Source organism: Macrotis lagotis, chromosome 2 (assembly GCF_037893015.1).
Source record: "Macrotis lagotis isolate mMagLag1 chromosome 2, bilby.v1.9.chrom.fasta, whole genome shotgun sequence".
NCBI classification, from domain to species: domain Eukaryota; kingdom Metazoa; phylum Chordata; class Mammalia; order Peramelemorphia; family Peramelidae; genus Macrotis; species Macrotis lagotis.
In genome coordinates this window covers 32,897,227-32,923,598 of record NC_133659.1, presented here as the reverse complement: position 1 = coordinate 32,923,598, position 26,372 = coordinate 32,897,227, and the positions used below count along the sequence as shown (strand labels likewise).

Genomic DNA, 26,372 nt, shown 5'->3' with positions numbered 1-26,372 from the left:
TGAGAGAGTGATGGGTCTGAGGTCAGGAAGATCTGAGTTTGGATTTGGCCTTGGATACCAGCAGTGGGTAACCTCATGAGCAAGTTAATTTACTGCTGTTTGCCTCAAGTTCCTCATTTGTAAATTGGGAATGACAATAATAGCACCTCCTTCCCAGGATTGTTGTGAGGTTCAAATGTGATAATATTTTCAAACTTCAAAGTCTTAACAAGCTATTAACAATTACTAAAAACTCAAAATCTGACTACCTCTCCAACCCCCCTTCCCCAATCTTACCTGTTTTCAACCAGGAAATCTACAACATATTTCTTCAGGCAATAGAGATGGGCATCTACAAGACCTGTTTGGAAATGTATTCTGGGATGCCTAGGAAAAAACAAACAGCAAAAAGAGACCTTAGAAATGGTCCCCATATGGGGCGTCTAGGTGGAACAGTGGATAAAGCACTGGCCCTGGAGTCAAGAGTACCTGAGTTCAAATCCGGTCTCAGACACTTAATAATTACCTAGCTGTGTGGCCTTGGGCAAGTCACTTAACCCCATTTGCCTTGCAAAAACCTTAAAAAAAAAAAGAAATGGTCCCCACAGCTGGTGAGCTCCCACTATACTGGGCTCCTGGGGGCTACCAGGTGGAGGTACAGGCCCATCTTGGGGGGCTTCCCTGTGAAAGGGAGGGGACTCGATGAACATTCCAGCACCAGCTGGGTCTGTCTTGAATGCTGCACATACCTGCTTTGCCCTCGGAAAGCCTGGCTCCCTTGAAGTGCTACCCAAACCAGGCAAGCCCAGAAACCAATACAACATGGGCCAAATGGTCTCAGCCCCTAGTTTTGTCTGTTTGTTGACCTTGAATGAATAAGTCCCTCGACCTTCCTGGGTCTCAGTTTCCTCCTTTGTAAATTGAGAGAGCTGGAAAGGCTAAGCCTCATGGTGCCTTCTGGTAAACAGGAAGGATTCTTCCCTTGTCATTATGGCCATGGACACAGCCCTACACATCTGAAAACCCATTTATTTAGAAAATAAACAGCAAAAATACCTATTGTTTTTAGTCACTTGTGTCAAAGCCAGCAGAACAAGTGGGAATGAGAGCTGCAGAAGAGGACGAATTTCCCTAAAGGGATATATTTCTCTTAAGGGCAGACCTGATCATGTTGCTTCCTCAATCTAATCAATAATGGTGACTCCCTAGGAACAAATAAAAAGCCCTTCAAAAAGAGCCCCATCCCAAACCACTCTGACAGTATCTTCAGACTGCCTACACACCCCCTCTTCTCTGACCTTCCCCTCAGGGAATCCAGTTTCCTTCAAGACTCAGCTTGAGCACTAGCTTCAATATGATGTCCCTTCTGACTCCCCCCCAAATTTCAGTGTCTCTGTCACTCCCCAAATATGCAATATATATCTTTGTTCAGAAGGAGAAAGCATTTCCACAGCAACTGCTCCAAGCAAGACTCTGTGCTGAGTTCTCACAAATATTTTCTCATTTAATCCTTACATCAACTCTAGGAGGTAGATACTAAGCCCATGGCACCACCTACTCAGATCAACATTGGATATGTAGAATATTGTCCAAGAAGAGCTTTCTCATAGAATTAAGGAACTGGATGGAGTTTCAGAAGCCATGGAATCCAAACTATTCCTTTTACAAATAAGGAAACAGAAGTACAATCCCAGAGTTGATCTCAAAGCCTCTAGGCTTTTCTGACCTCTCGACCTCACTCAAGACTTCTGATGCATTATCCTTCTGTCCCTTCTCCAGCCTGGCCTTCATCATTAATTGTCTCCACAGCCCTGTTTTGTTTTTGGGGGGCAGGGGGGGCGGTTTTCAAGGCAAAGAGGTTCAGTGACTTGCCCAAGATCACATAGCTAGGCAATTATCAAGTGTCTGAGGCTGTATTTGAACTCAGGTCCTCCTGACTTCAGAGCTGGTGCTCTATCCACTACGCCACCTAGCCACCCTGCCACAATCCTTTTTTTAAACCACCATTCTAGCCTCCTTTCATATCACCTCCATTTGGAGCTCTATGGGCTTAACCAAGCTTGATCATTACAAAGTCATTTCCCCAAATCCATCCTCCATCTCCCACCTTGTTGCATTTGCACAAGCTGGTCCCCTTGGATGGCTTTCCCTCACAGCTGAGCTTTCAGAATCTTCATCTTCTTTCAAGGCTCTCTCCCCATCCCCCCAATTTCCTTCATCCTACGTGTGTGTGTGTGTGTGTGTGTGTGTGTGTGTGTGTGTACCCATGTTTACCCTCACCTAGGAGGGGAACTCCTTGGCATCGTCTTATTTTTTCCCTTTATATCTACAGTCTCCAGCACAGTGCAGACGCTGTGATGCAGTGTCACAATTATAGAGATTATACTCTTTGGCAACTTTAAAGTGCCATTTAAATGTTCACACACAACATACACATGCTTATTGTTATGGAATTTGTCACCATAACAGTTCAAGGCTTCCAGGCTGTGGCCCATTCTCTCGTGGCTTGCCCTAAGGAAGGTGGAAATCTATGCAGACCAGTCACCAGAGGCTTCTGTTGTCACACTGGACCATGGGAAGTGGTTTGGTCTACAGCTTCTGGGTCCTCAGTCCTAGTCACTTAAAGAGACTTCTTTCTCACACCTATGTCTAATGGACTGAAGCTTTTGTTATACCCCACAAAGCTCCAGGGACACTAGAAAAGCAGGACAGTCCCTGCTCCCCAGGAGCTCTTCCAAACCAAGAGGATTTAAGTGGCCAATTTATTAAAGACTTTATTTGAGTTTTACAATTTTCTCCCAGTCTTACTTCCCTCCCCCCACCCCCCACAGAAAGCAATCTGTCAGTCTTTATTTTGTTTCCATGTTTGTACATTGATCCAATAAGTGGCCGATTTAAAGCACACTGGTCATTTGGACCCAAAAGTCTCTCTCTTCACTTAGGAACTTGTTGAGAAGAAAAACGCTTGGCTTTTGCCATCCCTGGAAGCCCTGACCTCAGAAAATGCTGGCGATGGCCCTTGTCAGATCTGACATAATGGGTAAGGGAAACTAGACTCAGGACAGAGAAAGGATGATGGTTTCCCATGACAAAGCCTGGGCAGCCTTGAGATACAAAATAAGAGCAAGGGTGGGTGGAGGCCGAAGAGTCTATCTTCCCACCCACAGAAATGCCTCCAAACAGCAAGAGCTGAGAATTTGACAGGGTGGGGGATAATGTTCTACAGGCCTATGAGGTCACTGACTCTAGCCTTCACTATCAAACGGGCTGCAATGCATTAAGATGGTCTCAGCTTTGCTTTAGTTCAAAGAGAATGCAATGTATAAATATCTGCATCACCAGCACTGGACAAAACAAAACATCCTGAAGAAGCATGGAGCCAGGGATAAAATCAGCTCTGAAAAAACCTACCAAGGGCTACCAGAGACCTCATCAGAGGCCAAAGGAAAGTTTTTCCCCAAATAAGTAATTACTGTGGTTAAGACCACTCCTCCCCACTCCCCACTCCCCTGCTTGCTTAAAGCAATTTATCCATTTTCTAAAATTTCCAAAGCCTTCTCTTGACTCCCAGTCCTTCCTATCAAAACCCTAAGTTAACCAGGCCCAGCTCCGGACAGGGCTTGCTGGAGGCCAGGAAGCAGCTGCCCCGAGATGTACACTGCAGCTGGGAGAGCTCAAAACTCAGTCCAAAGGGTCCTAGGTTTTACTAAACAGGAAAGAGCATTGAAATTCATCCTGAAAAGCTGTCCTTGCCCCTGCTTTGCAGATTCCCATTCCCTACTTTGGCTGAAGGAGCCAAGCCTCAGTTAGTGATTGCCAGAGTGAGATAGGGGCTCAATGGGGGCTCAGTGCTGGCCCGGAGGCAACAGCAATGAAGGCAGGAAGGAAGATTTCACTCATCTAGTCAGATGATATTTCCTCAGTGGCACAAAATGATCTATCCCAAATAGAACAACTGCCAAAGCCCATGTGTGGGACAACAGAATGGGAAAGAGGAATGAGGAGGAGAACAGAGAGAGGCTCAAGGGTGGAGCACAACACCAGCCCTGACTGTCAATGAGACCACCTGGGATGGCTGAAGAACCTTCAGGCTACCCAGCTCAGAGACCCTTCCTCCACGGGAGACAAATCTTCAAGGACGGCTGGCCTGGAAATGCTGAGGGTCTGGATCCCACTGCCTCTGAGCCTATGAGAGTGGAGCTTAGGCCCTCTTGAATGACATACTACAATACCTAGCCAGCCCTCGTCTGGATCTGATTCTTCTCATGATCAATATATGTTCTATGTTTAGCATGGTTATAAATGTATAAAATGTATAAAAAAACTTACCAGGGGTGGTTAGGTGGCACAGTGGATAGAGCACTGGCCCTGGAGTCAGGAGTACCTGAGTTCAAATCTGACCTCAGACACTTAAATAATTACCTAGCTGTGTGGCCAAAAAAAAAAACCCCCAAAAAAAAACCTTACCAAAAATTGACTGTTGAAAACTACCTTTACATGTAGTTGGAAAAATAATAAATTTTTTAAAATTAAAAAAAAAAAACATTTCTATCCATGGTTGGATTGGCCTGGAGTTTGACAGAGGTTTGGGAAGCCAAGGGTAAGTCATGGTCAGCTCTGTGCTTTGGAGGATAGACAAGAAAGGAAAGAGACTTGAGGTAAAGAGGCCAATCAGTAAGGTAGGTATTTTACTAGGGTGGAGACCAGGTGAGCTGATTGTGTTAAAAGACAAGGAGAGACAGACAAAACAAGAAATGACAAGATTTGGGAACTGTAAGGGAAAGTGAGGAGCTCAGGATGAGTGTGAGGTGGCAATCCTGGGTAAAAGAAAGATGGTAGCAGCTTTCAGAGATAGTAAAGTGAAGAAGGGTGGGCTTAGACCAAGGTCAGCCTGAACTATCTAATCTCACTCAATGTGTTAACCATCCTTTGTGAAACCTGCAAATCTGATAAATACATCCACCCGGGGCTTTGTACCATTCACTGATGCATCTACTATCTGATATTAAGGTCTCATCTGAGCAACAGAGAAGCCCTATATAGTGGCCAGGGAAGATGGAACTAGGATTGTTTTAGATACTAGTGTGTGGAAATAAAGGCTTGGAGAGAGCAAAGTGACTTGTCCAAGGGCACACGGCTGGGAAATAGCAGGGTTGGGGCTTGGAAAAGTAGAAGAAAACCAGAGTGTTAAGAAGCAAAGCTTCTAAGGAACATGTCCAGAGCAAAGTTGAGCCATAATGTAATATTACATGATTTAAATGAATTGAAAACCAACACATTTGCCAACCCTACAACCAGTTCAAGACATCCACTCTCAGAGCTGGATCCTGAGCCTTGTCATTCAGTTATATCACTTCACCATGAGGGGTTGTCTGACCCCATGGATACGGCTGGCCATCTGGGGGTGGGAAAAGGGGTGAGAAGGAGAAGAAGTGACCTGACTTGCCTTACAGACCCATCACACTGGGGCAGCTAGGTGGCATAGTGGATAGAGCACCAGCCCTGGAGTCAGAAGTACCTGAGACCCATCACACTATTCTATAGAGAAGCCAGTGGAAATGTCAAAGGTCAAAATGAATTTTGCACAATGGGTTCAAAGTTCATTAAGATACAGATGAATTCAAAAGATGGTGACAAGAACAGATCGGGTCTTAGGCGCTCTCTCTCATAAAACTTATAAGCTAAGGACTCTAAATTTTCAAGAGATAGAACCCACAGAGGGACCCAGTGAGGCAGTGCTCCTACTCAAGGTAACCTGGAAAAGAGCAGAAAGGCTCCGCTCCCCGGGGTCGGAGGGGCGGCCCGCCAGAGGGGTGACCCCCCCCCCCCAGAGTGAAAGAACTTCAGCCTCCCAGAGGCAGCCCCAGGGCACTGGGAGCCGGCTCACAGCAGCGGGGGAATTTCCTGAGCTGCACCCCGAGGTGCACCGGGCACAAAGTGGGGGAACAGTGGGGACCCTCTGCCAGAGCGAGCATGTGAAGCTCAGTCCTCAGGGCACACAGAGAGCAGCACAGCACAGGAAACAGAAGCAGGTGGAGCTGGTAAGCAGGAGCCCCCAGGGCATGAGCCCATTGAGCTGAGGGAGGGGAGTGAAGAGAGAGAGAGAGACTGTGGAGCTCTGTCCTCTGCCCCTGGAACAGGACTCTGGGGCTCTGACCACATTCAGATCCTGATCCCAGTCTAGACCCCCCCCCCCCCAGAACAGCAGCCCCCCCCCCACCTCAGCCCTGTGGCAGAGGGGGGCGCTTATGGTCATTCGCAGACCAGGAGGGAGGACAGAGCCTCACACACTGAGACCCTTGTGGGAGTGTCCCAAAAGCTCAGGAAGCACCCCAAAACCAGGCTCAGCTGGGAAAATGAGCAAGCAGAGAAACAAGAGGAACACCATTGAGAAATATTTTGCACATGAGCCCAAGAAGGATCAAAATACTCAGTCTGAAGATGAGGAAGCACAAGCTCCTGCATCTAAAGACTCCAAGAAAAACAGAAATTGGGCTCAGGCTATGAAAGAGCTCAAAAAAGACTTTGAAAATCAAATGAGGGAGTTAGAAGAAAAACTAGGAAAAGAAAGGAGAGAGATGCAGGAAAAACATGAAAATGAAGTCAGCAGCTTAGTCAAGGAAACCCCCAAAAATGCTGAAGAAAATAGCATGCTAAAAACCAGCTTAGGTCAAATGGATAAAACAGTTCAAAAAGTTATTGAGGAGGGGGGTCGCTATGTCAGATGACAACTCCCGAGCCAGCACCAGTTCCTCCTCATCCTCGTCTTCCAACCAACAGACGGAGAAGAGCAGCGCCCCCCCCCCCAAGAAGAAGGAGAGCAGAGTCAGCATGAGCAAGAACTCCAAGCTGCTGTCCACCAGCGCCAAGAGGATTCAGAAGGAACTGGCTGACATCACACTGGACCCACCTCCCAACTGCAGTGCTGGTCCCAAAGGTGATAACATCTACGAATGGAGGTCCACCATCCTGGGCCCTCCAGGATCCATCTACCAGGGGGGCATCTTCTTCCTTGACATAACCTTCACCCCCGAATATCCCTTGAAGCCTCCAAAGGTCACGTTCCAGACAAGAATTTACCATTGTAATATCAATAGCCAAGGGGTGATCTGTTTGGATATTCTGAAGGACAACTGGAGCCCGGCCCTCACCATCTCCAAAGTGCTTCTTTCCATCTGTTCCCTGCTCACCGACTGCAACTCTGCCGACCCCTTAGTGGGAAGTATCGCCACTCAGTATATGACCAACAGAGTAGAACACGACAGAATGGCCAGGCAGTGGACCAAGAGATATGCGACATAAATTGGGTTTTCACCAGATTGACAGTTTGTCTGTGATGGAAAGAGCTGCTTATGATTTTGAAGGGGTGGGGGGAGCTGATAAAGAGTAGGGTATTTCTATAACAGATTTTATTCAGTCTTTTATTTCTTAAGATTTTGTTGCTGTAACTTAAGGTATCTTGCTACAGTAGACAGAACTGGTAATAGCATCTTTTAAGACTGTCATTAGTTCTGCATTATAAGCTCAACTCTAGTACACGGAAAAGAATGTACACTTAGACATTTGGGTTCTGTTGCTTGCAATATGTAAAAGATTAAAAACGGCTTAATTTTGTACGGGTGCACACGCATTTCGGTCGAGTCCTTCCAAGATGACCTGGTTGTTGTTTTTTTTCTTTTTGTATAAAAGTTTTTTTCCCCTCCATGAAAGGGAACACTGATATTTAACAATTACTTTTTCCAGACTGTCTATCATCTCATGGTATAGAATATGGACAAGTGGGTCTATGGCACCATAGAGGAAATGAGTAGTTAATGTATTTTATTTTAGATGCCAATCTGCTTTAGTGAGAAAGGATGAGAGGCTTTCATTGAACTTAGAGAAACCTGTAGTGAAATACCTTAAGCTGTTGAACTGTGAGGCGTGGTGGAATAGGAGTCACTCGGTGGATTGGTTCTATGTTGTGGGCTACTTCAGTCTGCCTTTGTTACTGTGCTAATAAAAAGCTATTAAAAAACAAAAAACAAAAAACAAAAAAAAAGTTATTGAGGAGAAGAATGCTTTAAAAAGCAAAATTGGCCAGATGGAAAAAGAGATAAGAAAACTCTGAGGAAAACAAATCCTTCAGACAAAGAATAGAACTCAGGGAGATTGATGAATTTACAAGAAACCAAAAAAATGAAAAATTAGAAGAAAATGTGAAATGTCTCATTGAAAAAACAACTGATGGGTCTATACCCTGAAGAGATGATGAAAAATGGTAAAAACATCACTTGTACAAAAATATTCATAGCAGCCCTGTTTGTGGTGGCAAAGAATTGGAAATCAAGTAAATGTCCTTCAATTGGGGAATGGCTTAGCAAACTGTGGTATATGTATGTCATGGAACACTATTGTTCTATCAGAAACCAGGAGGGACGGGATTTCAGGGAAGCCTGGAGGGATTTGCATGAACTGATGCTGAGTGAGATGAGCAGAAGCAGAAAAACACTGTACACCCTAACAGCAACATGGGGGTGATGGTCAACCTTGAAGAACTCGCTCATTCCATTAGTGCAACAATCGGGAACAAATCTGGGCTGTCTGCAAAGGAGAGTGCCATCTGTATCCAGATAAGGAGCTATGGAGTTTGAACAAAGTGCAAGGACTATTCCCTTTAATTTAGAAAAAAACAGATATCTTATTGTCTGATCTTGTTACCTCTTAGACTTCTCTTCTTTTAAGGATATGATTTCTCTTTCATAACACCCAATTTGGATCAAGGTACAACATGGAAACAAAGTAAAGACTGACAGAGGGGCGGCTAGGTGGTGTAGTGGATAAAGCACCGGCCTTGGAGTCAGGAGTACCTGGGTTCAAATCCAGTCTCAGACACTTAATAATTACCTAGCTGTGTGGCCTTGGGCAAGCCACTTAACCCCATTTGCCTTGCAAAAACCTTAAAAAAAAAAAAAAAGAAAAGACTGACAGTGCTTTCCGTGGGGGGGGGGGGGAAGCAAGATTGGGGGGAAAATTGTAGAAAAATAATATCTTTAATAAAAATAAATTAAAAAAAAGAAAAAACAACTGATATGGAAAACAGACTTAGGAAAGATAATTTAAAAATTATTGGAATACCTGAAAGTCACGATCAGGAAAAGAGCCTTGACATCATTTTCAAGGAATTACTATAGGAAAATTGCCCTGATATTCTAGAAGCAGAGGGAAAAATAGAAATGGAGAGAATCCACCGATCCCCCCCAAGAAAGAGATCGCAAAAAACCAACCCCTAGGAATATTATAGCCAAGTTCCAGAACTCCCAAGTCAAAGAGAAAATATTACAAGCAGCCAGAAGGACACAGTTCAAATATCATGGAGCTGCAGTCAGGATCATACAAGACTTAGCAGCAACTACATTGGAAGCTTGTAGGGCTTGGAATATAATATACCGGAAGGCAAAAGAGCTTAGAATGCAGCCAAGAATGAACTACCCAGCAAGGGTAGTTCCTCTTCCAGGGAAAAAGATGGATTTTCAATGAACCAGGGGAATTTCAAATGTTCCTTTTGGAATGGCCAGAGCTGAACAGAAGGTTTGATCTTCAGATACAGGACTCAGGTGAAGCATGGAGATTGGAGGAGAAGGAGAAAATATGAGGGACTTGATGATGATGAACTACATGTATTCCTGAATAGAAAAATGACACCGATAATACTCATATGAACCTTCTCAGTTAATAGAGCAGGTAGAGGGAGCTTTTATAGTTGAAGCACAGGAGAAAGCTGAATTTGAAGATAAATTATGGGGTAAAAATGGGGTCAATAGAACAAAGGGAAATGTAATGGGAGAAAGAAAAAGGAAAGGGGGAATAGGCCAAGATATTTTATATAATAAGATTTTTCTTTATTACAATGAGCTATTGCAATGATATGGAAGGGGGGAAGACAAGGGGGAATGAGGGAACCTTTGCTCTCATCAGAGGTGGCTAGGAGAGGAAACAGCATATATACTCAATGGGGTATAGACATCTAGAGTAAGAAGGAGGCGGGGAGGGGAAGGGGGGGAATGTGAGTGATGGAGGCGAGGATGGACCATGGGGGGAGAGTGGTCAGATATAACACATTTACTTTATTACTTCTCGCAAGCGGCTGGGATTGGATAGCCTGTCCAGGACCATAGGACCAGGTGGATGCTGGGCCTAAGGGGTGGTAGGGGGCTCAGGGCCTCTTGGCCCCAGGACCAGGGATCTGTCTGCTGCACCACTCAGCTACCCTACAGCAGAGTCACAGTGAAAGGAGAGAGAAAATATAGTACATGGTCGTGGAGAAGTACGAAAGGAGGGAGTTGTGATCAGCAATGGCAATGGTGGAAAAATATGGAAGTAACTTTTGTGATGGACTTATCATAAAGAATGTGATCCACCTGCGACAGAGTTGTTGGTGTTGCAACAAAGACTCAAGCACATTTTTTTAATTATTCTTATTATTTTGGGGGGTGCAGGGCAAATGGGGCTGGGTGGCCTGCCTGGGGCCGCATAGCAGGGTGATCGTTGGGTGTCTGAGGCCAGATTTGGACCTGGGTGCTCCTGGCTCAAGGGCCAATGCTCTGTCTGCCACCCCTACTATTATTACTATTTTATTTTATTTTGGGTCTTTTTTCTCTTTTTTTTGGTTTTTTGCAGGGCAGTGGGGTTTGGGTGGCTTGCATGTCATACAGCTGGGTGATTGTTCGGTGCACAGGGCCGTATGTGGGCTCGGGTGCTCTTGGCTCCAGGGCTGGTGCTCCGTCCATTGCACCACCTGGCCATACCTACAATTATTACTATTGTTTTTTTTATTTTAATTTTTTTCTCTCTCCCCTTTATCGCTCAACTGAGTCTATATTTATGGGGGGAGAGGGTATTTCATTTACTCTTAAAAAAGAATATTTTATTAATATATAAAAATCATTATTTGTACAAAATGAGAATAAATATTAAATAAAAAAAAGATACAGATGAATTCTAAACCACAACCACCTTGAAAATGTTGTCTCTTGGGGCACCTAGGTGGCGCAGTGGATAAAGCACCAGCCCTGGAGTCAGGAGTACCTGAGTTCAAGTCCTGACTCAGGCACTTAATAATTACCTAGCTGTGTGGCCTTGGGCAAGCCACTTAACCCCATTTGCCTTGCAAAAACCTAAAAAAAAAAAGTTGTCTCTTAGCCCCCTTTACTTGCCCCTCTCATGAAGCAAAGCTCCTCCCACAGTCCCATGTAAACTAATAGTACAAAGAGGTCCAAATGATCCCTGAATGTCCCTAAGATGCCCATGTCTGGGCAGAAGGGAGTGGGGAGGAAACTAGGTCACTGGAGCTCTGCCTGGTCTTACACAGCAGTTGGTATAACAACTATGCATGGGTAAAGGGTCATCAGAGATGGGAGGTAGCATGAGAGCCTCCAGAGCAAGGCTGGGCCCAAGAGCCTCCAGTACCAGAGGGAAAGAGCTCAGGTTCCTCTCTAAGCACCTAAGAGGGGCCTGGTTGAAAACAGGGGACCCTTCACACAGACCCACCTTTTGGATGAAGCTCAAAAAAGCTGCCCAGGAAATCAGGAGATTTCTCCTTCAATACCTAATCCCCACCTTCTGGTGCCCCTGGATATCTTCCTCTTGACGTTCCTTCATCAGCTCATGCTCAGCAGGTCTGAAGCTGAGCTCATTCTCCTTTCCCTCACTACCCCCCTAAGCATCTTCCTCAACTGCACCTTCACGATCCATTTGTAAGCATTTCTGAAGTATCTTCCTATGGACCAGGCAAGATGCCAGGGACCCAAAGACCTGACCCAGTGAAACTACAGAGGCACATAGGAAAGATAAACAAAATACACGCAAGGTAACTCCTGAAATACCTGGTGCTCGTGGCCCATAGAGAAGGTGGCAGAGATGGAGGGGAGGAAGAGGCCCATTCCAGGCACAGGAGGAAGGTTGGTCGGCTGGCCACATCCTGAGGTAGCTGTCCCTGTCTCTCTGATCCTCTGCTCAGCTGCCAGAACTGTCCTAAAGCAGAGGCCTGACTAGGTCACCTGCTGCCTCCAAAAGCTTCAGGGGCTCCCTCCATAGATACTTCTCTCCTTGGCCCTTCTCTGCTGTGGGAGGCTCCATTTCCCCTCCCCCTGCTTTGTACCATCTAGACCCCAACATTACTTTGCTTTGATTTTGCATATAGCTGGTATCTGCTAGTCTGTGTATAGACCTCCCCCGGCCCCTCTGGGAGGGGTGGGTGGGCCCTTGTCTTTTGTGTCCATCCTCAGCACAAAACAGGTACTTGATACTTGATGGCCAGGACTCTTCAATTCATTTCCCTAATCTTCATCATTTATGATGAGAGAAGCCTTAGACTTCAGAAATATAAAGTGGGCAGTGGTGAGCCCCTGAGGTATTTTGAGCAGAGGAATAATATTTTAAAATAAGCAAAATCTAAGTGCAGATTCATTCCATCCAAGATAACTACAAAATGTAAAAAACATCTGGGACTCCACCCAGTCCCATTTGGGGTTCACGTGAACATAACTACAAACTACTCTTTATGGAAATAAAAAATTGGCTAACTGGAGAGATGTGGACTGTTCATGGTTGGGTTCTGGCTTAGTAAATGTCTGACAATATAATAAAATGATGATACTCTCTAAAACTAAGGTATAGATTGAGTGCCTTTATCAAACTCCCTAATGGTTACTTGACAGAACTAGAAGAAATAATAAGAAGATTCCCTCAATAAGATCCAGGAATCTAAGGTTTCATTCCTCCACTGACATCCTTTTGGATGACTAGCTGTGCCAAGGAGATGATCCTGAAGGAAGAAGGCCCTGCCAACAGAGCCAAGGTTCAGGGGAAAGGATGGGTCATGGGCCAAAGACAAGCCACAGACGTCTGGAGGTCCATCAGACCATTGACTGGGATCTGGAAGGAACTTTATGAGTTCATCTAGGTCAAGCCATTCATTTTAGAGATGAGAAAACAAAGGACCAGAGAGGTCAGGAAACCCTACTAGCTGACACAACCAGTGAAGCCCCTCAAGATCTCAGTACGCATGGGGACAACCAAACTAACAAAATCTAAGACCACAGCTGAATAAGCCTCCTCTGTGCTTTACTATACAGAACATCATTTAGTCTTTGCTTGAAGACCTCCATTCCATGTTTGGATAGTTTCAATTATTTGGAAGTTTTCCCTACCCCTATGCCTAAATCAATCCTAAATTTTTCTTTCTTTTTTTTAAATTTTTTTTGCAAGGCAATGGGGTTAAGTGACTTAGGTCACACAGCTAGGTAATTATTATCTAAGGCTGAATTTGAACTCAGGTCCTCCTGATTCCAGGGCCAGTGCTCTATCCACTGTACCACCTGGGTGCCTAAATCTTTCTTTTGAAAAATCACTAGAGGGCAGCTAGGAGGCACAGTGCATAGAGCACTGGCCTTGGAATCAGGAGGACCTGAGTTCAAATCCTGCTTCAGACATTTGAGATTTACTAGCTGTATGACCTTGGGCAAGTCTCAACCCCACTGACCCACAAAAAAAACCCAACCACTCCCCCCCCAAAAAACAAAAAAATAACAGAAAAGCCAATGTGGTCCACTAGATAAAGAGCTGATCTCAGAACTGGAGAAATCCAGGTTTTTTTTTTTTGCAAGACAATGGGATTAAGTGACTTGCCCAAGGCCACACAGCTAGGCAATTATTAAGTGTCTAAGGCCGGATTTGAACCCAGGTACTCCTGACTCCAGGGCCGGTGCTCTAGTCACTGTGCCACCTAGCTGCCCCTTGCCTTGTGGGACACTCCCAGAACTCAGCTGTCTTGGGAAGTGCCACTCTCAATCTGTATTGTTAGCCACCTTTGCTAAAATGAGGCAGTCTGACCATGACTGAGACTAATGCAAGGTCTCTTTTACTGCAAGTTCAGATGCCTTTCACTCTCAGGGCTGACTCCTATTAAAGTTCTACAGGTCCACTAAGACCCCAAGGGCTTTTTCAGACACACTGTTACCTAGTCACCCCTCCCCTACCTTGAATTTGTGAAGGTGGTTTTTTGTTTGCTTTTTTTTTAGATGTTTTTCAAGGTAATGGGGTTAAGTGGCTTGCCCAAGGTCACATGGCTAGGTAATTATTAAGTGTCTGAGGTTGGATTTGAACCCAGGTACTCCTGACTCCAAGGCCAGTTCTCTATCCACTGTGCCACCTAGCTGCCCCGAAGGTGTTTTTTTTTAACCCAAGTGGAAGATCTTACATACATCTCTAATAATTTCATTTTATGAGATTTGATTTGGTCATGCTGAGCTTTTTAAAAATCTAAATAAACTCCGTTATTAAATGTGTTGCTGATTGTTGATTGCTGACTGCCACCTCAAAGTGCTGAGCCTCCTGAGCCCTGAGTCAGCTTGTTTCCCTGCCTTATTTATTAATGTGGCTTATTTGAATCCCTGAAGTTCTGAACAAGAAACATGAATGCCAACCTTCCTGGGAGCTGCACCGCACTGTCAGCTCACAGTATGGTCAACCAAAGCCCTTGGAATCTCTGGGTACACTTGGCCCTTCCCAGGCATTTATTTTCTTAAAGGATTGGCTTCTACATTTTGAGGTATGTGGTGGAGGGGTCAGAAACATCACAAAAATAAGGAAATGGAAACCAAGGCCCCACAAGAGAAGCTAAGGCAGTTAAGAAGAGTTTTGACCAGAAAAATCACTGGGCTCTTCAGTCAAAGAAAGGGTATTCTGGGTGTGGTGGCGTCACTTATGTCTCTAGATAGACTGGAGGGGAATGGTTTAGAAGACAAGAGGAGCCCTTCAGGACAAAAGGCAGCAGAGAAACCAGCTGCTGAGGAAGGCCGTGGAAATTCCTTCCTTGAAGAGCTTTAAGAATTGGACCTAGGCAACAGCCCGAGAGGAGTCAGCAGGGCTCAACAATCTGCCACATTTGGTGTCAAGAACCCAAATGAACATATTAAACAAGCTATGTGAAACAGGGCTTTCAGAGCCAAATGTGATCGGATCCACTTTTTTCCTGCATCCCATTAAGGCAGTAGGAGGAGAAGTAGGAGGGAAAACAGGAGGCTTTGGAACTCACAAAAGACTAGGGATTTCCCTTCAGAAGGGAATATTCTCATCCTTCACAAATATGTGTGAGAGAAGACTGGGGCAAGAAGGGGCAGGTCCTGAGGGCCTGAGCCACAGTCTTTCCAAAGAAGGTCGATTTGGGGAATGGGGGGGGGAGCAGATTCAGGCAAAGCCAGGGATGGGGAGCTGATGCGCTTGTATGTGGAATGTCAGAACAGCAGTGTGTGTCCATTCTTTACTCTGAGGATATGGGGATACTTGATGTTTACATTTTCTAGGTCTTTCCTATAGTCCAGCCAAGTCAACAAGCACACACACACACACACACACACACACACACACACACACACACACACACAAAACAAGCAGGCCTAATGAAACTGGGAAGGAATTCAGCAAGCAGTGACTCTAATTTCTGGTTAAGAAAATAAATCTCCCCTACATGCCCTCGTGAATGAAGGCCAAAGTGGTAGCCCCCGGCCCTGGTGCTGCTACATGGTGATGCCCCCAGCCAGGACCCCACAATGGGCAATTGGAGAGAGAAAGCCCTCGTGTTGAGCACTCCTCAGGGCCAGGGCAGTTTTCTTTTCCACGTACTTCTAAAACCACAGGTTTGAAGTGCTACTTCTGTCTTGTATGTTATAGCTTCCCTTGAAAGTAAGTTTTAGAAAAGCATAATCATGATCTGCAGGGTGGGAAGCAGGAATGGAGAATGAAAAGAAGCCAAAGATAGAATGAGGTCTCCAGGTAGGGAGGCTATCAGCTGGGGCACTTCATTAAGGATAGGAACTTGGGGAGTCAAGCCCACATGGGAACCACCGAGTTTTGAATTAGGGTTCAGTGATAAAGGAAGCTTAGAAATTAATGACAGAGGAACTCACCCTAATGTCCCCAGTCCACCCAAAGCCCCCCATCCCCCCACCTCCCAGAGTGCCCTCCCAGACCATCTCTCTCCTGCCTTCTGTGGTTATACCCCTGGAGAGGCTCCAGGAGGTGCCTCTACTTCCTCTCCACTCTCTTCTGGCTTCTAGCCACCTCTTCATTACTAAATTGAATGGCTTTTTCTCATTTCTGTCCTTCTAGGCCTCTCACAGCCTCTGACACTCTGCTCTTTCCTGGTTTTCCATTTCCCAATTCAGGGGTCTTTTCTCTAACTAGACCTCCTGCCTGGAATGCCCTTCCTTCTCTTGGCTTCCCTGGCTTCCTTCAAGTCCCAGCTAAAATCCTACCTGCCTTTCCAGATTCCTCTCAATTAAAGTGTCTTCTCTCTGTTACTTCTGTATTTATTCTATCCAGGGTTTGTCTGTACTTGGCTGTAAGCATATTGCGTTCCCTGCTAGACTAAGTTCCTCGAGGGCAGGTTCTGTCTTTTGTGTTTCTTTGCACCCCCAAGGCCTCATGCAGGGCCTGGCATTTAATAAAGGGGAGCTGGTGGCCCCAGCTAAGCAGCATGATCTTTAGGTGCTACCTTGGGGTGGCAACAGCAGCATTAGGGTTCTGGAAGTTAGACCCAAAATATGAGGATGCTGAGCAATAAGAAAAGTCTGGAGGGATCACAATATCTCAGATCCCAGACACTAAACTGGATGTAAGCAGGGAGGGGGACTCCTCACCCCCAAGAACAGCCCATTCCCCTTCTGGACAGCCCTCCCTGTCAAAATCATTAGCAAGTTTTTCCAGTCTCTGATACTTCCATTTTTGCTCTGAAAGGTCAATTCCTGTAGCCACATAATCCTAAATTCCTCTACTAAAGGAAAAACCTTTTTCCATTTCCTGAGAGTGACTGAGATTCCCACCCCTCTTGTCCACGTGTAGTAAAAGGAAGAATTCTATTGTGGCCAAGTCAGATGAGGTAATGAGGAGCAGGACCTGCATCTGGATACAAGAACACCCACCGAGAGGGATGGCTCTGAAAAGGCTACAGGCCATGGGTGGCCTTTCCCAGCAGGTGCTTCTGCTGAGGTCCCTCTGGGGACCAGAGGTGGAGCTGTCTAAGTATTGCCCCCCAATTTTATTGTTAGTCCTCCAGGAAAACAACCTCGTGAGCTCTCTTTCGAAGAAGGAAAACAACAAAGCTCGTACAACACTGCGGTTCTCTCCAGGCTCTATGCTGCCAAAGGTGGAGCTGGAGAAGACTCCAAAATCCCAGTTTGAAAATCTCACTCATGCAGTGGACGAACATCTTGAGACTCTGGGAAGCATCCTCACTCAACAGTTCCTGGGGGGTCTGGGCAGGTGGCCCAGGACTCCACCCTCCTCACAAGGTCCCATTCCCCATAACCATAAAAAGGGACAGAAAGCAAAGAAGTCAAGGCTCCTAGCCCCACTCTGGAATCTCTGAAGGTCTGAGTCCCAGAGGGTAGCAAACTCAGCATCCTCGTGGTGATAACCTCCCAAGAAGGGGAATCACCCCCCTCTCTAGCAGGTTGACCCATTCTGAAAGGCTCACTTTCTTGAACAGTTCTTGACATCAAGTCTAAACTGGCTCCTTTAACCTGCCCCCCCCACCACCACGCTCCTGGTTCTCCCATTCACTCAATACTGATTTTAGTCATTGTTCTGGAAGGATGAGAGGCATCAACAGGGCAGTCCCAGGCTTACCTCTGCAGGATTGATGCCTTAATGACAAGTTCTTCATCCAAGTCGGCCTCATTTGCCATGAAGAGCAGCCTCTTTCCTGTGCTGTCCACGCCAATGAAGTCGCGCTGCTCCACTAAGTCACAAGAAGCAGAGAATCAGACATGAGACCTTGGGACCAGGGCCTTGGTTTGCTAAGGAGTAAGATGAGTTGGTCCCCTTCCTCAGAGCCCAAGCCCAAACCCTAAGCACACAAGGAAGAGCCTCTACACACTTTGCATGCTCCTGGGGACACATTCACAGACACCTGGAGAAGATGGGTGCAGAGCTAGGGTCTGCCAGGATGGCAGCACCTAGTGTCTAGGGCTACTCTCTAGTTTGTCCTCAAAGGATGGCTAGTCTTCCTCTAGGGAGTCTGAGGAACTGGAAAGGGAGTAGTCAAGGAAAAGAAAAGAGAATTTCAGGCAAAGATAATTGAGTAGTGTGGAAAAGGTTAAGTTTTGGGAATGGGGAGGAACCCAGTTGGACTATCCTGTACACACAAGTAGAGGAATAGCCGGAAATCAGGCCACCAATGGCAGCTGGGGCTCTGTGGGCATCCTCCTGAGCTAGCCACTTATTCCAACAAAAAAGGAAATGGGATTAATTGATCAGGACTTTTCCTAAGCAATGATTGGCTCTTTTAGAACCATTTCCTAAGTACTGGCAAAAACAGTCACTTAATATAAACATCATTACATGCCTACTATGTGCCAGTTGTTATGGTTGTTCGATCGTTTCATTCATGTTTGACTTTTCATGACTGTTTCCTGCTTTCCCTAAACTTCCAATAATAACTACTATTATTTAATAACTAACATCACAACAATTCCGAGTCCTATACAAATATGTTTGCATCTGGGTCTCACAACAACATTTCTAGAAAAATACTACCTACCCAAAGAAACAAGCTCAGTTCAATGACAGTCCTAGGTTCACAGTCTCCCAGCTGGTATCAGAAGCTAGAACTGAACCCTAACTCTAAGGTCAAGAGGAGCCAGTCTTTTTTTTTTTTAGATTTTTGCAAGACAGTTAAGTGACTTGCCTAAGGTCTCACAGCTAGGCAATTATTAAGTTTACAAGTTACAAGAATATTCATAGCAGCTCTTTTTTGTGGTAACAAAGAATTGAAAATTGAAGGGATGCTCATTAATTGGGGAATGGCTGAACAAATTATGGCATTTGAATGTGATGGAACACATTCTATAAGAAGCCATGAATGATTGGACTCTAGAGAAGCAAGGAAAGAATTACAGGAACTGATGCTGAGTGAAGGGAGCTAGAACCAAGAGAACATTGTACACATCAACAACAACATGGTGAGTTGATCAACTATGATGAGTGCAACTTCTCTCAGCAGTTCAGAGAGCTGGGACAACGCTATCTCCTTCCAGAGGAAGAAAAATAAAACAAACAAAAACCCTACAGAATCTGGATGAACACTACATTCACTTTTAAAAAAAATTTCTCTTTCCTACTTCATGGTTTTCTTTCTTATCCTTTAATCCCGATTCCTTATTTTTTTTTTTGCAAGGCAACAGGATTAAAGTGACTTGCCCAAGGCCCCGCAGCTAGGTAATTATTATGTCTCAGGTCTCCCAACTCACCTAGCTGTCCCAATCCCATTTCTTCATATGGAAAATGACTAATCATTAAACACGTTAAACACAAATGTGCATGTACAATATTTGCCAGGCTAATCACTGCTGAAGGGAGGGGGTGGGAAGGAAATTTTGTAAAAATATGCATATGCATGAGGATAAATGTTGAAAAACTTTCTTAACATGTAATTGGAAAAATAAGATATCAATTAAAAAAAGAAAATTGAAGAGAAGCCCATTATTTGGAGCATGGCTGAACAAATTTTGTGATGGGACATTACTGTTCTATAAGAAATCATAAGGGAGGGGCAACTAGGTGGCGTAGTTGATAAAGCACTGGCCTTGGAGTCAGGAGTACCTGGGTTCAAATCCGGTCTCAGATACTTAATAATTACCTAGCTGTGTGGCCTTGGGCAAGCCACTTAACCCCGTTTACCTTGCAAAAACCTAAAAACAAAAATCATAAGGGACAGGACTTCAGAAAAGCCTGGAAAGACTTACATGAACTGATGCTGAGTGAGATGAGCAGAACCAGAAGAACATTATACACATTAACAGCAACATGGGGGTGGTGATCAGCCTTGATGGACTTGTTAATTTCAGCAGTACAATAATCAAAGATAATTCTAAAAGATTTGTGATCGAAAATGCCATCCATATCGAGAGAATGAATGTAGAGTTTAAATGTAGAACAAAGTTTACATCTTCAATTGTTAAAAGTTGTCTTATTTATTTTATGTTGTTTTTTCTCTCTAATTTTTTTTCTGTTGGATTTGATTCTTCTTTCATAATATGCTTAATATGGATCTATGTTTAGCATAGTTACACATGTAGAGCCTATATTAGATTGTGTTCTCTCAGGGGAAGGGGGAGGGAAAGGAGGGAGGGAGAAAAATGTGAAACTCAAAACCTTGAAAAAAAAATGACTGATGAAAACTAGCATTGCATGTAGTTGGAAAAACAAATAAAAAATATTTAATTTTTTTAAAAAAGAAATGATGAGCAGGTGCATTTGAGAAAAACCCAGAAAGACTTACATGAACTGATGCTAAGTGAAGTGAGCAGAACCAGGAGGGCACTGAACACAGTAACAGCAACATGATGAACTTTACTCTTGTAAGCAATACAGAGATCAAATTCTAAAAGACCTTTGGGGGTAGCTAGGTGGTGTAGTGGATAGAGTACCGGCCCTGTAGTCAGGAGAACCTGAGTTCAAATCCAACCTCAGACACTTAATAATTACCTAGCTACGAGCCCTTGGGCAAGTCACTTTAACCCTGTTGCCTTGAAAAAAAAAATGAGGAATCAGGATTAAAGGATAAGAAAGCAAACCAAAAACAAACAAATAAAAAAATAAAATAAAAAATAAAAGACTTGTGACAGAAAATGCCATCCACGTCCAAAGAACTATGAAGCTTGTAAGCAGATTGAAACACTATCTTCACTTTTTTTGGGTTTTTTTTACAACTTTTTCCTTTTGTTTCATTTCTTCTTTTGCAACATGACTAATGTAGAAATATGTTTTATGACTGTACATATAAAATCTCTATCAGATTGCTTGCCATCTTATGGAGGAGGGTGGGGAGGGAAGAAAAAAAATGAGGAACCCAAAATCTTATAAAAATAAATGTTAAAAACTATACTTACATGTAATTGGAAAAAATAAGATACTATTCACAAAAAAAAAAAAGGAATAGGGATTAGGTGGCACAGTGGATAAAGTGCCAAACCTGGAGTCAGGAAGATCTGAGTTCAAATCTAGCCTCAGACACTTAATACTTCCTTAGCTGTGTGACTCTGGGCAAGTCACTTAACCGCCATTGCCTTGCAAAAACCAAGAATAGTAAACATTCTGGGGCCCTTTAAGGTTAGCCAAGCACTTACAAAAACATTGCCTTCTCTGACTCTCACAACAACCTGGGAGATAGCTGGTGTTACTATCCCCAGTTTACAGCTGACCATACTCTCCACAGTTTCACCTGGACCAGGAGTCTTAGGCACCAAACATTTCCAGAGAGGACATGTGGGTGCAGTGGGAAGCCCACTGGGTTTGGAGGCAGCAGCCTTGGTTTCACTCTGTATCTGATGACTCTGGGCAGGTGACTTAATCTTTCTGTCTCCATCAGTAAGGCTACAGAAGAGGAGGGGTAGGATGAAGACTCTGGAGAGGATCCCTATCCAGTGGATGCCAATGCCCCCGACTCTGGAGTTAGCCCGAGATTCTATCTACGTATTCTTTTTTTTTTAAGGTTTTTGCGAGGCAAATGGGGTTAAGCGACTTGCCCAAGGCCACACAACTAGGTAATTATTAAGTGTCTGAGGTCACATTTGAACTCAGGTACTCCTGACTCCAGGGCCGGTGCTCTATCCACTGCACCACCTAGCCACCCCCTATGTATTCTGTATAGTTCCTAAATGAGATATATATGGAAGGATGCCCTTAAGCAGCCCTGTAAAATGTTAGTTGTATCTTTGCCTGTGAAGTATGGGGGATGGCCCAGGTCTTAACTGAAGTCATGGCCCTAGGAAGGGAATGTACCAAATAGAAACTAGGGTTTGAAAGGGAATTTACTGCTTATAGAACAGTGGGCAGACTATACACTTTTCATCATTTGGGAGCCATGGAACCTTGGGGGTAGTCTGGCAGAGTTTATGGCCTGCATTCATTCTTAAAGGACAAGCTAGATTTCAGTTAGAGATTAGTGAAAAGGTTCCATTCAAGATGACAGACCCCCGAAATCTCTGGACCCAGGGACCCCAGCTAGAGAATTAGAAATGATTTTACAACTCTTCTAATCTAGCTCCCTCAGTTTACAGATGAGGGGACTGAGGTCCCAGATGGATCAAGGAACTTGCACATGCGGCCTTTCAGCTGGTCAGTGGCAGAAATAAAACTGGAGTGCAGACCTCTCAGCTCTCTATACCCCAAGCCCACCTATGAAGGTTCTCCATCATGTTGATACTGGACTGCATAACCAAGTCCCCAGTGGTATGACTGTGATTCAAACATGCAAAGAAAAACTTAGGATGTTATTTTTGGATAAATCCTGGAATATTCTGGCCCTGCCCAACTCCTTGGGGCTCAGAAAACCACATGACGAAAGGAAGGGCCTGGAACCAACAGTTTCTGTAAAGATTATTTTTCAGCGAAGTTGTATTTTTAACCCTTTCCCTACTACCTCTTAGTCTTCAGTTATATTTGCTCCCTTGCAGCTGATAGAACAACCACAAACTCAATGAAGTTGAAATTCCAGCCTCCTGTACAGTCTGGTCCTGGCAAAATTTTACTTTGAAAGTAAATGAGCGGGGATGGCTAGGTGGTGGTGGGGTGGCTAGGTGGCACATTGGATAAAGCACCAGCCCTGGAGTCAGGAGTACCTGGGTTCAAATCCAGTCCCAAACACTTAATAATGACCTAGCTGTGTGGCCTTGGGCAAGCCACTTAACCCCATTTGCCTTGCAAAAACCTTAAAAAAAAAAAAGTAAATGAGCTCCCTTCAAAGCATGCCTCTATAGAAGTAGAAGTAAGGTACTCCAGTCTGGATGCCAAAGTGGGGCCACTCTTTTTCCACAGACCCCTCCAGTTACCAGCTCCTCTTGTTCCATCAGTGCTGGTTCCCCAAGGCTCCATCTTCCCCAGGTCCACTACTACACTTCCTCCCTCAGGATGAACATCCATTCCAACAATGTAGACCCTGATCCTGGTTCTCGATATGGTTCCAGATGTCTTCATGACAAAGACTAAAAACTGCAACAAAGACCAAAGTCCCCAAGCAACAGTATCTCCCTCCAGGAGACAGCTCTAAACTTGATCCCTTGTTCCTTTAATTCTGTTATCATGTCAGATGCTTCTCCTTTTGAGGAAACTCTTTTGTTCCTTTCTCCACCATCCACAGCTGGTTTACAGAAGGAGAGAATCTCAAAGGGCTGGAAGGAACCCCATATCCAAGCAGGAATCTTCCCTATAACATCCAAGGGGTAATCTAGCCTCTACCTGAAGACCACCAGTGATGGAAACTCAAAAGGAGCACAGGGTATGTTCAGGAGGATTAATCCCTCAGGTGAGGGGGGCTCACTTATGGGGTCCACCTGCACCCAACTTTGACCTGTTCCTCCACAAAGCAGTAAAACCATCTATCTCAGCAGATGGGTTAAACAAGGCTGAAGATAACCAATAGGCCTCAAACTTGTCAGTGGGGTAGGGGGCTGTGTACCCCAAGCATGGAAAGACTTTCCCCAGGGGAATGGGAGATGAGCACAATTTGTCCCAGCAGCCACAGAGGTGGTAGAAGCAGACTCCACGGAGTACTTAGAACTTGGTCAGGCATCAAAAACACCAAGGTCATTTATTACATCTTGGCCATCCTGACTGTTGTCCTGCCACTGGACTTCAATGACTCAGCAACAAAGAGGGAGGTGGATAACTCTGTGCGGCTCTCTCTCTCTCTCTCCTTTTCTTTTTTGCAAGGCAAGTGGAGTTAAGTGGCTTGCCCAAGGTTACACAGCTAAGTCATTATTAAGTATATGAGGCCGGATTTGAACACAGGTCCTCCTGACTCCAGGGCTAGTGAGATAAGACATCACCAGTGATGCACTGATCCTCTTTGAAAAAGGGACAAACAACAACTTACCAAAATAAGCCTCTCCATTTTTAACTGCTCTAATTGATAATAAAAGTCCAGAAGAGATGGGCAGCCACTGCAAGTCCTCAAGACTCTGGGCCCTATTTCTGGAGTCAAAAAGAACAATGCCAATCACCACCTGGCAGCTGCTTAACTACTTGAAGACAGCTAAGAGCTGTCATGTACTCCCTCAGTCTTTTTTCTCCAGCTCCTCAACTAGTCACCTTAGGGCCAGGGCTCCTGTCCTCTTACTGAGCTGGTGACCTTCTTGTGACCAGATTCAATCAGTGCCCAGGAGAGGTCTAAGGGACCCAGCAGAACCAAGCTTGTACTCCAAATGCTACTCAGCCCAAGTCCAGATGAGCTGTTTGGGTTGCCACACCAGATGGTTGACTCTCACTGGTAATAGCAGTCTGTTAAAATTCCCCCAATCTTTTCCAGATAACCCCCCCCCACGCACACTTGTATAGTTGGTTTTTTCAATCCAGGCACAGGATGCTGCATTTGTGGCACAGGCTCTAGATTTAGAGTCAAGGATTTGGGTTCAAATTCTGGCTCTGCTCCTTCCTCCTTGTGTGACTTTTGGCGAGACATCTAGCCCTTCTTGTTTCAAAAGAAAAGGTCATACTAGAGGTCCTCCAAGGTCCCTTCCAGGCTCCATCCCAGATAGCTGCTTAAATAGGACCAGGTGGTTCCCCTCCACCGCCTCCAACAAAAACATAAGATTCACCCCAGGTTGTGGAGCGTGGGAGAAATTACCCAAAGGGACATCTTCACTCCAGAACGTCACAAAAAGTCAGCCAGCGGTCCACAGGCAAGAGGACAGGAGGTCTTCAGAGAAGCCAGCAGCCTCTCATTCTAAGGGGATTGCCAAAGACTTGTGCAGACTGGAGAGTTTTGTGCTTAGAGACAGCAAGAAGGGAGACTCCCCCAGAAGCTGCCACAATTGCCTCCTTACCGGGCCAAAAGCAACGTCAAGGCTGTCCAATGCAGTGACCCAGAATGTCTTTAGAGGCTCTGGGACAAGGCAAGTTTCCCACCTCCTGACAGGCAGACTGAGACACTTGGTTGTGACCAGTCAATGTGGGAATCCATTCTGCTTGACTATGTTACTTTTCTTTAAAATGGGGGGTGAGGGGAGAGAGATGGGCTTGTTAATTGAAAAATTAAATTTTAAAGAGAAGATGGCTGAGGAAAAAGGGTGAGAAGTGAAGAAGGGATGAGAGAAAGAAGGAGAAAGGCCTCAGTGAAGAGCCAGACTGATATCATTAATAATACTATGTTTACAGAGAGCCTAAAGAGATCAGGGGAAAGAGAACAAAAATGATATTATTGCAAAACTTAGAGGAATGGAAGCTATGAGTGGACAGTAAGTCCCTCCCTGTTCAAGGCCCTCCCATGCTCTGCTGCAATCTAAAAGGCTGTCCTAGCTGGGAAATCTGTCCCCATAAGGCCCCATGGTCTCAGGAGGGGAAGGACCCAGAGTCAGTGGGCTACTGTGAGCAGATGGCTCCTAGAGAGACTGACAGGCATGACCACTGTCCTACTAGGCAAGAAACAAAGGCCATGCCAACCAGGGGGAAGAGGCAAGAAGAAGGGGATACATCCCGGCTCTCTGGGAACTTTCAAGTCTGGTATATGATTCTTTTCCAGGTGACAAGAATCCAATCTTGCTGCTTCCTGGGTCTTTTCCAACTCTGAGAGCCTGGGACTCAGGGAAGGACATTGACACAACCAGTCATGATAAAAAGGTTCAGATGAGTTGCAGTCAACCTAGGGGAAGGTCAGCACTTTATGAAAATATCTTGATTGCACTTCAAATGAGAGGGTGAAACAATGTCACCTTGAACCCTACCATTCTCCTCCTGTGAAACAAGAAGAAAAACAACATCTCTAGTGTCCTTACCTGGTTTGTTTTTCCCTTTCTGTCCTGGGACCGGTTCTGTGGACTCTTCACCTTTCTTCATCAACATAGAAAGGGAAGCATCATGGGCACGGAACAGGTCCACCACCTCATGGAGTGCGACGTCTGTTATCAGATCACAGCTCAGCACCAACACATCTGTCTGGCAGACAGAAAAAGGAGGCATCAGAACCACAAAGTTATGAACTCACTCACTCTCATTCTCTCTCTCTCTCTCTCTCTCTCTCTCTCTCTCTCTCTCTCCCTCCCTCCCTCCCTCCCTCTCACACACACACACACACACACAAATATGCACAAACACACAGACTCAGGAACAATGGGAAAAAGGATGATCAAGATCTTTACCAAGTAGATGTGATGATAGTCACATCACGGACTAACTGAGGAAAAGTAGTTTAAATCAGACAATTGGGAGAGAGGCAGAGAGGAATGAGGAAGGGGGGGCTATTAAGGAGGGAAGAGAGACAGAGACAAGGAGGGAGGTTTAAATAGCCTCCTCTGGTAATTCACCTGGATGTAGATGATACTTCAAGAATGTGCCAAAAAGTTATAAAAAGAACCCAA

General features: G+C 45.0%; 1 protein-coding gene and 1 pseudogene across 2 annotated transcripts in view; one reads left to right on the top strand and one right to left on the bottom strand.

Moving 5' to 3' along the window:
• The window catches only part of EIF2B3 (eukaryotic translation initiation factor 2B subunit gamma), an 86,848-nt gene that overhangs the window by 32,998 nt on the left and 27,478 nt on the right, over positions 1-26,372 (bottom strand). For both annotated transcript variants that reach the window (XM_074221580.1, XM_074221579.1), the window contains exons 4-6: positions 25,791-25,950; positions 17,647-17,758; positions 277-366 (exon numbers count right to left, since the gene is read on the bottom strand). In XM_074221580.1, the coding sequence (XP_074077681.1) occupies positions 277-366; positions 17,647-17,758; positions 25,791-25,950 (362 nt within the window). The remainder of the gene's footprint in view (positions 1-276; positions 367-17,646; positions 17,759-25,790; positions 25,951-26,372) is intronic.
• LOC141510963 (ubiquitin-conjugating enzyme E2 E1 pseudogene) lies at positions 6,682-8,017 on the top strand (annotated as a pseudogene).